Here is a 15,921-nt window from a genome sequence, read left to right on the forward strand (position 1 = left end):
TATCCTGACAGCCGAGTCGTTTCTGAAAGGTCCGAGTTTCTCGTACGACCGTCCGCATAGGGTTATACATTTAGAGGAATGCCAGTAAATTAAATTCCTTTAAAACTTCCACTTGGAAAGCAGAAAGCACAAATGACAAACGTAGGGATGCTTGGAAAGAGGAGAAGCGAAATACAAGGACTAGGGAAACTAGACTACATTTCCCAGGAAGCCACCGGATGTGCCTACAACGCCCATCATGCCTCTCTCCTGTCTCTCCAGAAAGCCGTTTGCTGCCCTCCTCTTTTCCAAGAAGCGCAGAAAAAGCCAGGGAAGAATGTGTTGGTGCAGCAGCGACGGCTCTTACCTACCACGTTACCCTGCTAAGCCGTGGTTGTCACAACTTTCGCTCTAAGAAGGAATAACCTACTAGGAAACTAACGGCTGCCTTTCTGGGCCCACAGGTCACGTGACCAAGCCGCGTCATGTGATCCGGAGCCAGGCGGCTGAGGTTATGTTCCCTTGGCAACTGCTGGTATCTCTCGGAAGTGCGGGGAAAGCGCCGAATTCAGAGTCAAAGGTAGGTAAGGCATGGACGCTTGCTCCCCGGCCAGGTCACCATGGCCCAGACCCCTGCTTCACACCCAGTCTTGAAGGTTCTAGTTTCCCGGATCTGTCCCCTCCCTCTCCCGGACTGCAGGCTTTGTCTTCCCGCCAACCCATGCTTCCTGGAGCCGGGACTCCACTGAGATGAAGATTCTTTCAATGGGTCTGTCTCAGACCAAACTTTTGGAACCAGGACCTTACTGTACCCACCCTGAACTGATCGGAAATGCTAATGAGGGATGCTAATGAGGGAATGGAAAGTGTTTCTCTGCAGCCTGGTCCCTACAACCCCGGCTCTGCAAAAGTTGTGGGGTTGGGGCTGCCTCAAGGAGTTAGAATCAAGAAGCTGGAGCAGATCTCTAGTTGGGTTCATGGATTTCGCTTAAGGTGTTCCCTCCCTCCAAAAGAAACATAATTCATACTCTTTCTTATACTCCATTAACTTTAAATAGATTCTGGGTCTTCTTGATGAATTCTGTATGTCTGTATCTGGAAACATCTTCATATCTGGAAAAAACTATCAATATGGATTATGAAATAAGTAACTGAATGATAAGGTTGCTCTAAATCTCTGCTTTGCAAAAAAGAAATGATCCTGTGGATTTGCTAGTTAATAAATTTTTAGAGATTGCCTGTGAAGACCTGGTTTGAGGGAAAGTTAAATAATGCCCCTCTCCCCCATATAGTAATATGTATAGATTTAGCAAATATTGTAGAGATGACCTTTTAACAATTAGTTGTTAACATGAAAATGTAATTCTGGACCCAGAGTGCAAGACACACTGTGAAAGCTGCTTTTCTGCATCATTTTGCTTAATGAATGAGAAATTTTTTGTCCAGCTTATTGGTCATATATACCAAATCATAAGAGAAATGTCTTAAGTCTGGTTGTTTTCATGACATGATATGGTTTTCTAAAAAAGTGTTTCTATTTCTTACCATTTAGTGCTTCCTATTTTGTAAATACTTTTGGGAAGTGAAAATTATTGATTATGGCTCACTATTCCAAAGAAGAGCTAGATGAAGAATTTGAACAGTTTATGAAAGAGGTAAGTTATATTTTTGACAGCTGTATTGTAAATTTGTCTTAAAAGAGACTCATCCTTCAGTTCTCTCACTTCTAAGATACAGTTGGTCCATCTCCATGCACTGCCAACTCCACCTCCAAAATATATCTGTCATTCTCCAGTTCTTTCCGTGTGCACTACCAGAATCCTAGTCCAGGGCACCATCATCTCACGTGGGTTACTGCATAAGTCCTCAACTAATGTCGCAGCATTCCTTTCACCATACTGCCGCCATAATGATCTGTTACCTAAATCATATTCTTGTCCCTCCCTAGTTTGAAACACTATTTGTTTCCATCACGTGTAGAATAAAGTCCAAACTCCTTACCATGGCTTACAAAGCCCTACTTGTTTTTATTTATGTCTACGACACTGACTTTATACCACTCTTCTCCCTCATCCACTTTGCTTATGCTATGGTGGCCTTTTTTCTCCCCCATGCATGCCAAACTCATTCCACCTTAGGAGCTGCACTAGCAGCATTGCAACAGTGCTGTTCCCTTATTCTTCACCTGACTAGTGAAGATCTCATCTTAAACATCACCACACCCAGGAAGGTTTGTCCTGATTATTCAAAAAAAAAGTAACCACCAAGTCATTTCTTCTTAGTATACCACGTATTCAGTTATCTGGATAAGCACATCACACCATTATTTTTTGTGAGTCTATTTTCTGCTTCCATTAGAAGAATGCATGGTTTGTGTGGCAATGGCTGTGTGTTCATTGCTGTATCTGCAGTACCTTAATACATATTTGCCGAATGAATAAATGAAAGGATTTACACCACATCCTATGAATTTACATAAATGGAGGGGCCTTGCAGAGCATTAAAGAGAGTCACTTTTTAAACTATTATTTTAAATTCCTGTTCATCATGGGACTGTGGTGTAGTAGAAAGAATATTACTTTCATTATCTGTTTAATAGAAAAAATAATGCCTATTTTGTAGGATTGTTGTAAAGATTAAAGCATCTACCAATTCAGGATGTAGTAGGCAATCAGGATATGAGTCTAACATTCCCTTTGAAAAACTGACCTTTTATATTTCCAATAAGGGCACATTTTGAAAGTTATATTTATAGAAAATATTTTCATTGTAAAAGTTAAATAGCATACATGCCTTTGGGAAAATGTTTTTTTCTTCTCCCTGTCATTTACCACCCCCTCCAACACATACACACATTCGTACTCAACTCAAAAGAAGCTCTTTTCTCATAAGTCAGTGTTTCATTTTTAACAAAGAAAACCATGATTTTAGAGTTATGCTGACTTCTTTGATCATTTTGATAAAAGGCTGGTTAAACAGTTTGCATAATTTGCACTTATAAATTAATATAAATAGGTCACTGTGTAGGAATATTCATTATGGAATTAATATAAATAAGTCACTGTGTAGGAATATTCATTATGGGCTTGTCTTCAATTTTGTTCATGGATGAAGAAAATTGACAGCTGTACTGTCATATAAAATTTTGTATTGGCTAACTTGTCTGTGTGGTTGAGTACAGGTGCAACATGGGATCTTCAGGGCTAGTGGTAGGAGTTGGCTTTGGAAAGTTAAATTGAGTCCAGGTTGTAATGTCATAGGCAAGCCAAAACATGTTTTTAAGAAGAGTGTTGGGACCAGCCTGTCATATATATATATATATATATATATATATATATATATATATATATATATATATATATATATATATATAGTTTTATTGAGATAAAATTCTCGTACCATACAATTTAGCCATTTAAAGTATGCAAATCAATGGTTTTTAGTGTATTCATGGAGTTTTGCAACCATCACTACAATTAATTTTAGAATATTTTAATCACCCCAAAAGAAACCTTGTACCCATTAGCATTCTCCTCCCATTTCCTTCCCTAGCCCTAGGCAGCCACTAATCTACTTTCTGTCTGTATAGATTTCCCTATGCTGGACATTTTATATAAATGGAATTGTATAATATGTGGTCTTTTGTATCTGGCTTTTTTCACTTACCATAATGTTTTCAAGGTTCATCCATGCTGTAGCATGTATCAGTTCTTCATTCCTTCTATGGCTGAATAATATTCTGTTTTATGGATAGACCACATCTTGTTCATCCTTTCATCAGTTGATGGACATTTAGGTTTTTTCTACTGTTGGCTATCATGAATAATGCCTCTATGAACATTCGTGTACAAGGTTTTGTGTGGACATATGTGTTCATTTCTCTTGTGAATAGATCTAGGAGTGGATTATATGGTAACCCTATGGTTAACCTTTAGAGGAACTGCCAAACTGGTTTCCAAAGCTGCTGTACCATTTCACATTCCAACCAGCAATATTTTATTGTACTAGGGTGCCAATTTCTCTACATCTTTGCTAACACTGTTATTTGGGAACCAGCTTTTTTGCTTTGTTTTGTTTTCTTTTAAATAACACTAATCTGGAAAGCAATGTGGAAGACTGAAGTGAGAACACCTACTGTGTGTTAGATAGTAGGATGGGCACTCTCCATTCCTTTTTCTAATATTTTCCACAACCTTACAAAGTCAATGGTATGGTGTCTGTTTTACAGATGAATAAACTGGAGCCTAGAGGGGTAACTTGCCTTAAGCAACAGAACTAGCATATTTTGAAGTTGAAATTTGAACCCACATCTGGCTCCAGAAATTGTATACTCTTTCTTCCGTACTCTTGTGGTCATGGGGTTTAGGAGGAATAGACTGAGTCTGAGGCAGATTATCAGAATTTGGTAAACCATGGGATGTAGGAAGGAAAGAGAAATTGAACATTTCAAGGTGATAATGAAGTTTAGAAACTGAGTGGAAGGTGATACAGTTAGCTAATTTCAGAAGTTCAGTTGGAAGAAAAGAATATTTTTTTCTTACTTCCTCCTTCTTCCTGCCTGGTTATCAGGGAAGACAGTGAGTTCTTTTTTAACATTTTAAAATTGACATTTTTACAGATGATTCAGGTAAAGTTATCTGGTTGGCAGGTGGAAATGTGTGTGTGTGTGTGTATATTGTCATCTTGGAAGTTATAAATGTCACCCAAGTTACAATATCCTAGTTGGGGGACTATAGAGTGTAGTTGCAAATGGACAGGTTTTAGAGTCAGTGAGACCTGAGTTTGAATCCCATCTCTAACACTAAGAGTGAGATCTTGGGCAAGTCTCTTAACCTCTCTGAGCTTCAGTTTCCTCATCAGTAAATCCCTGCAAAAATTGTTTAAAGTTTAAGTGAGATAGTCTGAGTTTATAGCCTGATATAGAGCAGGCACATGGTAAATGTTGGTTTCTTCCCCAGAAAAAGTATGTAAAATGAGAATGCAAACAAACCAAGACAATAGTCCTGGGGAAACCTCATGTTCAAGAAATGGGAAAAAGAGCCAAGAAGGTTAAAATGGAGGGGTGGGAAGAAGTGAAACTACTAAAATCAAAGGTAGAGAGTTTTAAGAAGTAAGAGTTGGTCACCAGTAGCAAATTCTGTGGTGTAGTCCTTGTGGCATTCACGAGGGCTATGGTACATGGAGAGACCTGTTTTGGATGGGAACCAGATTTTAAAAGGTTGAGCAATGAACTCAAGCAATTAGTATACAAAGAAAAAGTGATGGATAGAGTAAAAAGGAGATAAAATAAGAAACTTTTTTTTTTTTAAGTAGAGTAAACTTAAGTGTTCATTCCTTCATTCTCTTATTGTTCTAGGCGCTGTGCTAGGAACTGGAGATGAAATGATGGGCAAGGTTATAATCTGAGGGAAGTTGGGACGTAGAGAGGAGGGAATGAAGTTATAGAAGTGAAGTGGTATAACCAAGGAAGTAAGAACCTGGAGAGGTGGGAAGTGACCCCTCTGTAGGTTCTACTTGGAGTGGAGGAAGGAATCATCTCTTCTGAGAGAAGAGTGAAAGAAGTACCTCAACGGGTGAGGTTAGTTGACAAATGAGGGAAAAGAGGATGGCATTTGATTGGTTTGTATTTTCTCAGTGAAGAGGGAGGCCAAGTTATTGACTGAAAGTTGGGGAGGAGGGTGGAGTAGATTGGGGTCAGTGTAGAGGATTTAAGGATTGTAATAAAATTTGGACCTGAAAAGTAGAAAAGAGACCTGACTAATACAAAGTTTCATTTAAGTAGGGCTTAAACTGAATATAACTACACCTCAAATCTGCTCTGCACAAATGAGCTATTTTGAGTTTCCTAAACTTTGTTGATCATTGTGACAAAATACTGATTTCTCTAGTAAATATCATCATTCTCTCTACCCTCTGAAACTCAACTCCTTCTCATCTTGGAATTCTGTGTTCTTCTAGAGTGGTCCTAGGTAATTTTACACAACCATCATTTATTCTCAGATCCTAAATTATGTCTAGAAGAATAGGATTATTTCCTTCTTTTTTCCCTTTTCTGATTTTTTTCTGACTTAATCAAATCTTTATTTCTTCTTTTGTTTTTGTAGTTGTTTTTCTCCCTGGTCTGCTTACTTACTTAATTCTGGATATGAAATAGATATCCAGAGATATATATTTGATTTTTAAGTTATTTTGTCCACATATATTTAAAGATATGAATTTATACATTGTCACTGAGAATATTATGTATTTAATAGTTGAACCATGAGAGAACTAATAGAAACGTTTTTAATGATGAATCTAGGATTCTCAAATTTAAAATGTATTTAAAAATTCACCACCTTGCGTCTGATCTAGCTTTCAGATGATTCTTTTGAAAATCCAAGCAAAACTCCTAGACAACCTGAAAAAAAAGTGAAGAAGAAAGATACAGTGCCATGGTGGATAACTGAGGATGATTTCGAAGATACTGGTAAATATTGCTGATCTTTAGTTTCAAATTGTTTGACCACAAGGGGTCAGTCAAGACCTTAATTCTGGAATTTGTTGTTGCACCATACATGTATAAAAAGAATAATTCTAATAAAGTAGATATATCGTTACTGACTTTTTTAGGTTTGAATTGGTTTTCTTATTACTTCACTTTTTCATGTTTATTATATAATTGAGAATCTGTGTTTCTGCCTTATTAGGTTATTTTACATTGAGATTATTTATATTCAAACTAAGGTGATGAATAATACAGGTGTAGATATATATTTTCAACTTGTTTAATGGTAAGTTGATTTAAGGTGACTTAATAAAATATTCTGGTAGTGTGTTAATGTCATTGTATAGGGCAGATTTTAACAATTCTCTAGAATTTTGTATCACATTCTATTAATTAATAAATTAGTAATTTATTGCTTTAATGGTCAAGAACTCATTCTTGCAATTATCTGGCACATGTTTATATCTTTCCCAGAACTATTCCCAGTCACATTTTTACAAATGGGAAATTACTCTCTGACGTTTTCCTCAGTATACTTACTATGTATGATAGTGCATACACAGTAAGTATACTGAGACTACTTCTGCAGTCTACATGTACTTACAGTAGTATACTTTTGTAGTATACTTAGACTACTTCTGGTGAGTACCTATCTTCATACTCCTTGTGGATCAGTGTTAAACACCATTTTATAAACTGATACGATTCCTGTATCTCTTCCCAAGGCAGGTGTGGGGGGGATTACCTGTGGCTTCCCACCTTCTGCCCACCTCATTCCTCACCCCTTAAAATTGAGTCTGAATTCCTTAATGTCATAGTAATTAAGGCTCTGCATAATCTGGGGAACTCTCTTTTCTAGGCTCATATGCTCCAGCCACACTTAATTACACCTTTTTTTTTCTAGCAAACACTGTTGATTCCTGTGCCTCTGTGTATTAGCTCATGCTTCCTTTCCATTAGAATGCGTTTCCTCTCATCTTCCTCTTCCATTAAGACTCAGCTCGAACATCACCCCTTCTTACAATCCTTCCTAACTTTTCTCGCTTCCTTGCTCAACAAAATTAATTACATTCTCCTTTGTATTTTGATACTGAAACACCCGAATATCCCCTACATGCTGTGTATTAGTAGATGTAATCTGTGGGGCTACTGAGGTTGGGACAACTGCATGAGGGCAGGAAATACTTCTTTTTCTTTGTTTCCCCTGACCCTCGACAGTAAATAATAATTGTGTTTAATAAATGAGTGTTGAGTAGATTTGACAGTCACTTCTCTGTTCTTCTCTATACTATACACTAGGGGAATGCCTCACTGAAAACTTCAGTACATTTCTTCATTACTCCTCAAACCATGCAACAAGCTAAAGTTTGCATGTGTAGAATTTTTCTTCAGTGGAACTTATATAAATATTCTTTTAGAGTCTTTCCCCCTGTTGGTGTTTGAAAAGGATATTGTCTGATAAATATTATATTGTAATTTTTGACAAAGATTTAGGACTTAATTACATTGAAGTCTTTTTCCTAGAAAATAGTAAATCAACAGAAATGTGTAAACTCACTGTTATGGGTTGAATCATTTCCCCCTCAGAGACCTGTTCAAGTTTTCAACCCTGGTCTGGTGGATGTGAACCCATTTGTAAATAAGATCTTTAAAGATGTTATTAGTTAAGGAGAGGCAAATCCAGGTGGGCCTTTAATTCAATCAGGTTGGGCCTTAATCCATTATTACTGGAGACATTATAAGCAGAGGAACTTTGGACAGACCAGGAGACAGTAGCAGTAGAAGACAGAAGAAAATGGGCAGCCATGTGTTGGAGGTAGGGACTGAGTTATGGATTGGCAGCATGCTGCCACCAGAATGCTACAGGCTTCAGAGAAAGCATGATCCTGCTGGCACCATGATTTTGGGCTTCTAGCCTTCAAAACTATGAGACAATAAATTCCTATTATTGAAGACAACTTGTCTGTGTTACAGCAGCCCTGGCAAACTGAGATACTCTCTCTAAAGGGACAGAGACGTTTTACTATAATCTGACAAGGGTAGTAATAATATTCTTAAAACTAATGTATCGGGAGGCGGGGCAAGATGGCAGACTGGTGAGCTGTATGTTTTAGTTACTCCTCCAGGAAAGTAGGTAAAAAGCCAGGAACTGCGTGGACTGGACACCACAGAGCAATCTGTCTTTGGGCATACTTCATACAACACTCATGAAAGCGTGGAACTGCTGAGATCAGCGAAATCTGTAAGTTTTTGCGGCCAGGGGACCCGCGCCCCTCCCTGCCAGGCTCAGTCCCGGGGGAGGAGGGGCTGTCAGCTCCAGGAAGGAGAAGGGAGAATTGCAGTGGCTGCTCTCATCGGAAACTCATTCTACTGATTCAAACTCCAACCATAGATAGACTGAGGCCAGACACCAGAGACTCTGAGAGCAGCCAGCCCAGCAGAGAGGAGACGGGCATAGAAGGAAAACAACACGAGAAGCTCCAAAGTAAAAGCAGAGGATTTTTGGAGTTCTGGTGAACACAGAAAGGGGAAGGGCGGAGATCAGGCCTTGAGGCGCATATGCAAATCCCGAAGCAAGGCTGATCTCTCTGCCCAGGGCACCTTTCCTTAATGGCCCTGGTTGCTTTGTCTATTAGCATTTCAATAACCCATTAGATCTCTGAGGTGGGCCGTTTTTTTTTTTTTTTTTTTTTTTTTTTTTTAAATCCTTTTTGCTTTTTCTAAAACAATTACTCTAAGAAGCTCAATACAGAAAGCTTCAAAGAATTGAAATTTGGGCACGTCAAGTCAAGAGCAGAACTAAGAGAGCTCTGAGACAAAAGGCAATAATCCAGTGGCTGAGAAAATTCACTAAACAACACAACTTCCCAAGAAAAGGGGGGTGTCCGCTCACAGCCACCATCCTGGTGGACAGGAAACACTCCTGCCCATCGCCAGCCCCATAGCCCAGAGCTGCCCCAGACAACCCAGTGTGACGGAAGTGCTTCAAATAACAGGCACACACCACAAAACTGGGCGTGGACATTAGCCTTCCCTGCAACCTCAGCTGAATGTCCCAGAGCTGGGAAGGGGGAGCAGTGTGAATTAACAGAGCCCCATTCAGCCATCATTTGAGCAGACTGGGAGCCTCCCAACACAGCCCAGCAGCCCAGAACTGCCCTGGGGGGACGGCACTCACCTGTGACATAGCACAGTCATCCCTCAACAGAGGACCCGGGGTGCACAGCCTGGAAGAGGGGCCCACTTGCAAGTCTCAGGAGCCATACGCCAATACCAAAGACTTGTGGGTCAGTGGCAGAGACAAACTGTGGCAGGACTGAACTGAAGGATTAGACTATTGCAGTAGCTTTAAAACTCTAGGATCATCAGGGAGATTTGATTGTTAGGGCCACCCCCCCTCCCCGACTGCCCAGAAACACGCCCCACATACAGGGCAGGCAACACCAACTACACACGCAAGCTTGGGACAACCAATTGGGCCCCACAAGACTCACTCCCCCACTCACCAAAAACGCTAAGCAGGGGAGATCTGGCTTGTGGAGAACAGGTGGCTCGTGGACGCCACCTGCTGGTTAGTTAGAGAAAGTGTACTCCACGAAGCTGTAGATCTGATAAATTAGAGATAAGGACTTCAACTGGTCTACAAACCCTAAAAGACCCCTATCAAGGACAGCAAATGCCACGAGGCCAAAAACAACAGAAAATTATAAAGCATATGAAAAAACCAGACGATATGGATAACCCAAGCCCAAGCACCCAAATCAAAAGACCAGAAGAGACACACCTAGAGCAGCTACTCAAAGAACTAAAGATGAACAATGAGACCCTAGTACGGGATATGAAGGAAATCAAGAAGACCCTAGAAGAGCATAAAGAAGACATTGCAAGACTAAATAAAAAAATGGATGATCTTATGGAAATTAAAGAAACTGTTGACCAAATTAAAAAGATTCTGGACACTCATAGTACAAGACTAGAGGAAGTTGAACAACGAATCAGTGACCTGGAAGATGACAGAATGGAAAATGAAAGCATAAAAGAAAGAATGGGGAAAAAAATTGAAAAACTCGAAATGGACCTCAGGGATATGATAGATAATATGAAACGTCCGAATATAAGACTCATTGGTGTCCCAGAAGGGGAAGAAAAGGGTAAAGGTCTAGGAAGAGTATTCAAAGAAATTGTTGGGGAAAACTTCCCAAATCTTCTAAACAACATAAATACACAAATCATAAATGCTCAGCGAACTCCAAATAGAATAAATCCAAAAAAACCCACTCCGAGACATATACTGATCACACTGTCAAACATAGAAGAGAAGGAGCAAGTTCTGAAAGCAGCAAGAGAAAAGCAATTCACCACATACAAAGGAAACAGCATAAGACTAAGTAGTGACTACTCAGCAGCCACCATGGAGGCGAGAAGGCAATGGCACGATATATTTAAAATTCTGAGAGAGAGGAATTTCCAGCCAAGAATACTTTATCCAGCAAAGCTCTCCTTCAAATTTGAGGGAGAGCTTAAATTTTTCACAGACAAAGAAATGCTGAGAGAATTTGCTAATAAGAGACCTGCCCTACTGGAGATACTAAAGGGAGCCCTACAGACAGAGAAACAAAGACAGGACAGAGAGACTTGGAGAAAGGTTCAGTACTAAAGAGATTCGGTATGGGTACAATAAAGGATATTAATAGAGAGAGGGAAAAATATGGCAAACATAATCCAAAGGATAAGATGGCCGATTCAAGAAATGCCTTCACGGTTTTAACGTTGAATGTAAATGGATTAAACTCCCCAATTAAAAGATATAGATTCGCAGAATGGATCAAAAAAAATGAACCATCAATATGTTGCATACAAGAGACTCATCTTAGACACAGGGACACAAAGAAATTGAAAGTGAAAGGATGGAAAAAAATATTTCATGCAAGCTACAGCCAAAAGAAAGCAGGGGTAGCAATATTAATCTCAGATAAAATAGACTTCAAATGCAGGGATGTTTTGAGAGACAAAGAAGGCCACTACATACTAATAAAAGGGGCAATTCAGCAAGAAGAAATAACAATCGTAAATGTCTATGCACCCAATCAAGGTGCCACAAAATACATGAGAGAAACATTGGCAAAACTAAAGGAAGCAATTGATGTTTCCACAATAATTGTGGGAGACTTCAACACATCACTCTCTCCTATAGATAGATCAACCAGACAGAAGACCAATAAGGAAATTGAAAACCTAAACAATCTGATAAATGAATTAGATTTAACAGACATCTACAGGACATTACATCCCAAATCACCAGGATACACATACTTTTCTAGTGCTCACGGAACTTTCTCCAGAATAGATCATATGCTGGGACATAAAACAAGCCTCAATAAATTTAAAAAGATTGAAATTATTCAAAGCACATTCTCTGACCACAATGGAATACAATTAGAAGTCAATAACCATCAGAGACTTAGAAAATTCACAAATACCTGGAGGTTAAACAACACACTCCTAAACAATCAGTGGGTTAAAGAAGAAATAGCAAGAGAAATTGCTAAATATATAGAGACGAATGAAAATGAGAACACAACATACCAAAACCTATGGGATGCAGCAAAAGCAGTGCTAAGGGGGAAATTTATAGCACTAAACGCATATATTAAAAAGGAAGAAAGAGCCAAAATCAAAGAACTAATGGATCAACTGAAGAAGCTAGAAAATGAACAGCAAACCAATCCTAAACCAAGTAGAAGAAAAGAAATAACAAGGATTAAAGCAGAAATAAATGACATAGAGAACAAAAAAAACAATAGAAAGGATAAATATCACCAAAAGTTGGTTCTTTGAGAAGATCAACAAGATTGACAAGCCCCTAGCTAGACTGACAAAATCAAAAAGAGAGAAGACCCATATAAACAAAATAATGAATGAAAAAGGTGACATAACTGCAGATCCTGAAGAAATTAAAAAAATTATAAGAGGATATTATGAACAACTGTATGGCAACAAACTGGATAATGTAGAAGAAATGGACAATTTCCTGGAAACATATGAACAACCTAGACTGACCAGAGAAGAAATAGAAGACCTCAACCAACCCATCACAAGCAAAGAGATCCAATCAGTCATCAAAAATCTTCCCACAAATAAATGCCCAGGGCCAGATGGCTTCACAGGGGAATTCTACCAAACTTTCCAGAAAGAACTGACACCAATCTTACTCAAACTCTTTCAAAACATTGAAGAAAATGGAACACTACCTAACTCATTTTATGAAGCTAACATCAATCTAATACCAAAACCAGGCAAAGATGCTACAAAAAAGGAAAACTACCGGCCAATCTCCCTAATGAATATAGATGCAAAAATCCTCAACAAAATACTTGCAAATCGAATCCAAAGACACATTAAAAAAAATCATACACCATGACCAAGTGGGGTTCATTCCAGGCATGCAAGGATGGTTCAACATCAGAAAAACAATCAATGTATTACAACACATTAAAAACTCGAAAGGGAAAAATCAATTGATCATCTCAATAGATGCTGAAAAAGCATTTGACAAAATCCAACATCCCTTTTTGATAAAAACACTTCAAAAGGTAGGAATTGAAGGAAACTTCCTCAACATGATAAAGAGCATATATGAAAAACCCACAGCCAGCATAGTACTCAATGGTGAGAGACTGAAAGCCTTCCCTCTAAGATCAGGAACAAGACAAGGATGCCCGCTGTCACCACTGTTATTCAACATTGTGCTGGAAGTGCTAGCCAGGGCAATCCGGCAAGACAAAGAAATAAAAGGCATCCAAATTGGAAAAGAAGAAGTAAAACTGTCATTGTTTGCAGATGATATGATCTTATATCTAGAAAACCCTGAGAAATCAACGATACACCTACTAGAGCTAATAAACAAATTTAGCAAAGTAGCGGGATACAAGATTAATGCACATAAGTCAGTAATGTTTCTATATGCTAGAAATGAACAAACTGAAGAGACACTCAAGAAAAAGATACCATTTTCAATAGCAACTAAAAAAATCAAGTACCTAGGAATCAACTTAACCAAAGATGTAAAAGACCTATACAAAGAAAACTACATAACTCTACTAAAAGAAATAGAAGGGGACCTTAAAAGATGGAAAAATATTCCATGTTCATGGATAGGAAGGCTAAATGTCATTAAGATGTCAATTCTACCCAAACTCATCTACAGATTCAATGCAATCCCAATCAAAATTCCAACAACCTACTTTGCAGACTTGGAAAAGCTAGTTATCAAATTTATTTGGAAAGGGAAGATGCCTCGAATTGCTAAAGACACTCTAAAAAAGAAAAACGAAGTGGGAGGACTTACACTCCCAGACTTTGAAGCTTATTATAAAGCCACAGTTGCCAAGACAGCATGGTACTGGCACAAAGATAGACATATAGATCAATGGAATCGAATTGAGAATTCAGAGATAGACCCTCAGATCTATGGCCGACTGATCTTTGATAAGGCCCCCAAAGTCACCGAACTGAGCCATAATGGTCTTTTCAACAAATGGGGCTGGGAGAGTTGGATATCCATATCCAAAAGAATGAAAGAGGACCCCTACCTCACCCCCTACACAAAAATTAACTCAAAATGGACCAAAGATCTCAATATAAAAGAAAGTACCATAAAACTCCTAGAAGATAATGTAGGAAAACATCTTCAAGACCTTGTATTAGGAGGCCACTTCCTAGACTTTACACCCAAAGCACAAGCAACAAAAGAGAAAATAGATAAATGGGAACTCCTCAAGCTTAGAAGTTTCTGCACCTCAAAGGAATTTCTCAAAAAGGTAAAGAGGCAGCCAACTCAATGGGAAAAAATTTTTGGAAACCATGTATCTGACAAAAGACTGATATCTTGCATATACAAAGAAATCCTACAACTCAATGACAATAGTACAGACAGCCCAATTATAAAATGGGCAAAAGATATGAAAAGACAGTTCTCTGAAGAGGAAATACAAATGACCAAGAAACACATGAAAAAATGTTCAGCTTCACTAGCTATTAGAGAGATGCAAATTAAGACCACAATGAGATACCATCTAACACCGGTTAGAATGGCTGCCATTAAACAAACAGGAAACTACAAATGCTGGAGGGGATGTGGAGAAATTGGAACTCTTATTCATTGTTGGTGGGACTGTATAATGGTTCAGCCACTCTGGAAGTCAGTCTGGCAGTTCCTTAGAAAACTAGATATAGAGCTACCATTCGATCCAGCGATTGCACTCCTCGGTATATACCCGGAAGATCAGAAAGCAGTGACACGAACAGATATCTGCACGCCAATGTTCATAGCAGCATTATTCACAATTGCCAAGAGATGGAAACAACCCAAATGTCCTTCAACAGATGAGTGGATAAATAAAATGTGGTATATACACACGATGGAATACTACGCGGCAGTAAGAAGGAACGATCTGGTGAAACATGACAACATGGATGAACCTTGAAGACATAATGCTGAGCGAAATAAGCCAGGCACAAAAAGAGAAATATTATATGCTACCACTAATGTGAACTTTGAAAAATGTAAAACAAATGGTTTATAATGTAGAATGTAGGGGAACTAGCAGTAGAGAGCAATTAAGGAAGGGGGAACAATAATCCAGGAAGAACAGATAGGCTATTTAACGTTCTGGGGATGCCCAGAAATGACTATGGTCTGTTAATTTCTGATGGTTGTAGTAGGAACAAGTTCACTGAAATGTTGCTATATTATGTAACTTTCTTGGGGTAAAGTAGGAACATGTTGGAAGTTAAGCAGTTATCCTAGGTTAGTTGTCTTTTTCTTACTCCCTTGCTATGGTCTCTTTGAAAGGCTCTTTTATTGTATGTTTGTTTTCTTTTTAACTTTTTTTTTCATACAGGTGATTTGAAAAAAGAAGGGAAAGTTAAAATAAAAAAAAAAAAAAAAAAAAAAAAAGATGTAGTGCCCCCTTGAGGAGCCTGTGGAGAATGCAGGGGTATTCGCCTACCCCACCTCCATGGTTGCTAACATGACCACAGACATAGGGGACTGGTGGTTTGATGGGTTGAGCCCTCTACCATAAGTTTTACCCTTGGGAAGACGGTTGCTGCAAAGGAGAGGCTAGGCCTCCCTATATTTGTGCCTAAGAGTCTCCTCCTGAATGCCTCTTTGTTGCTCAGATGTGGCCCTCTCTCTCTGGCTAAGCCAACTTGAAAGGTGAAATCACTGCCCTCCCCCCTACGTGGGATCAGACACCCAGGGAAGTGAATCTCCCTGGCAACGTGGAATATGACTCCCAGGGAGGAATGTAGACCTGGCACCGTGGGACGGAGAACATCTTCTTGACCAAAAGGGGGATGTGAAAGGAAATGAAATAAGCTTCAGTGGCAGAGAGATTCCAAAAGGAGCCGAGAGGTCACTCTGGTGGGCACTCTTATGCACACTTTAGACA

The 15,921-nt window shown here is 38.9% G+C and overlaps 1 protein-coding gene across 2 annotated transcripts in view; it reads left to right on the forward strand.

The window, feature by feature from the left end:
- Positions 1–311: 311 nt before the first annotated feature.
- Positions 312–15,921, forward strand: part of CEP162 (centrosomal protein 162) — an 88,366-nt gene continuing 72,756 nt past the window's right edge. For both annotated transcript variants that reach the window (XM_037844265.1, XM_037844266.1), the window contains exons 1-3: positions 312–559; positions 1,532–1,634; positions 6,334–6,448. In XM_037844265.1, the coding sequence (XP_037700193.1) occupies positions 1,578–1,634; positions 6,334–6,448 (172 nt within the window). In that variant the 5' untranslated portion in view covers positions 312–559; positions 1,532–1,577. The remainder of the gene's footprint in view (positions 560–1,531; positions 1,635–6,333; positions 6,449–15,921) is intronic.

This window comes from Choloepus didactylus, chromosome 7 (assembly GCF_015220235.1).
Source record: "Choloepus didactylus isolate mChoDid1 chromosome 7, mChoDid1.pri, whole genome shotgun sequence".
In the NCBI taxonomy this organism is placed as follows: Eukaryota; Metazoa; Chordata; class Mammalia; order Pilosa; family Megalonychidae; genus Choloepus; species Choloepus didactylus.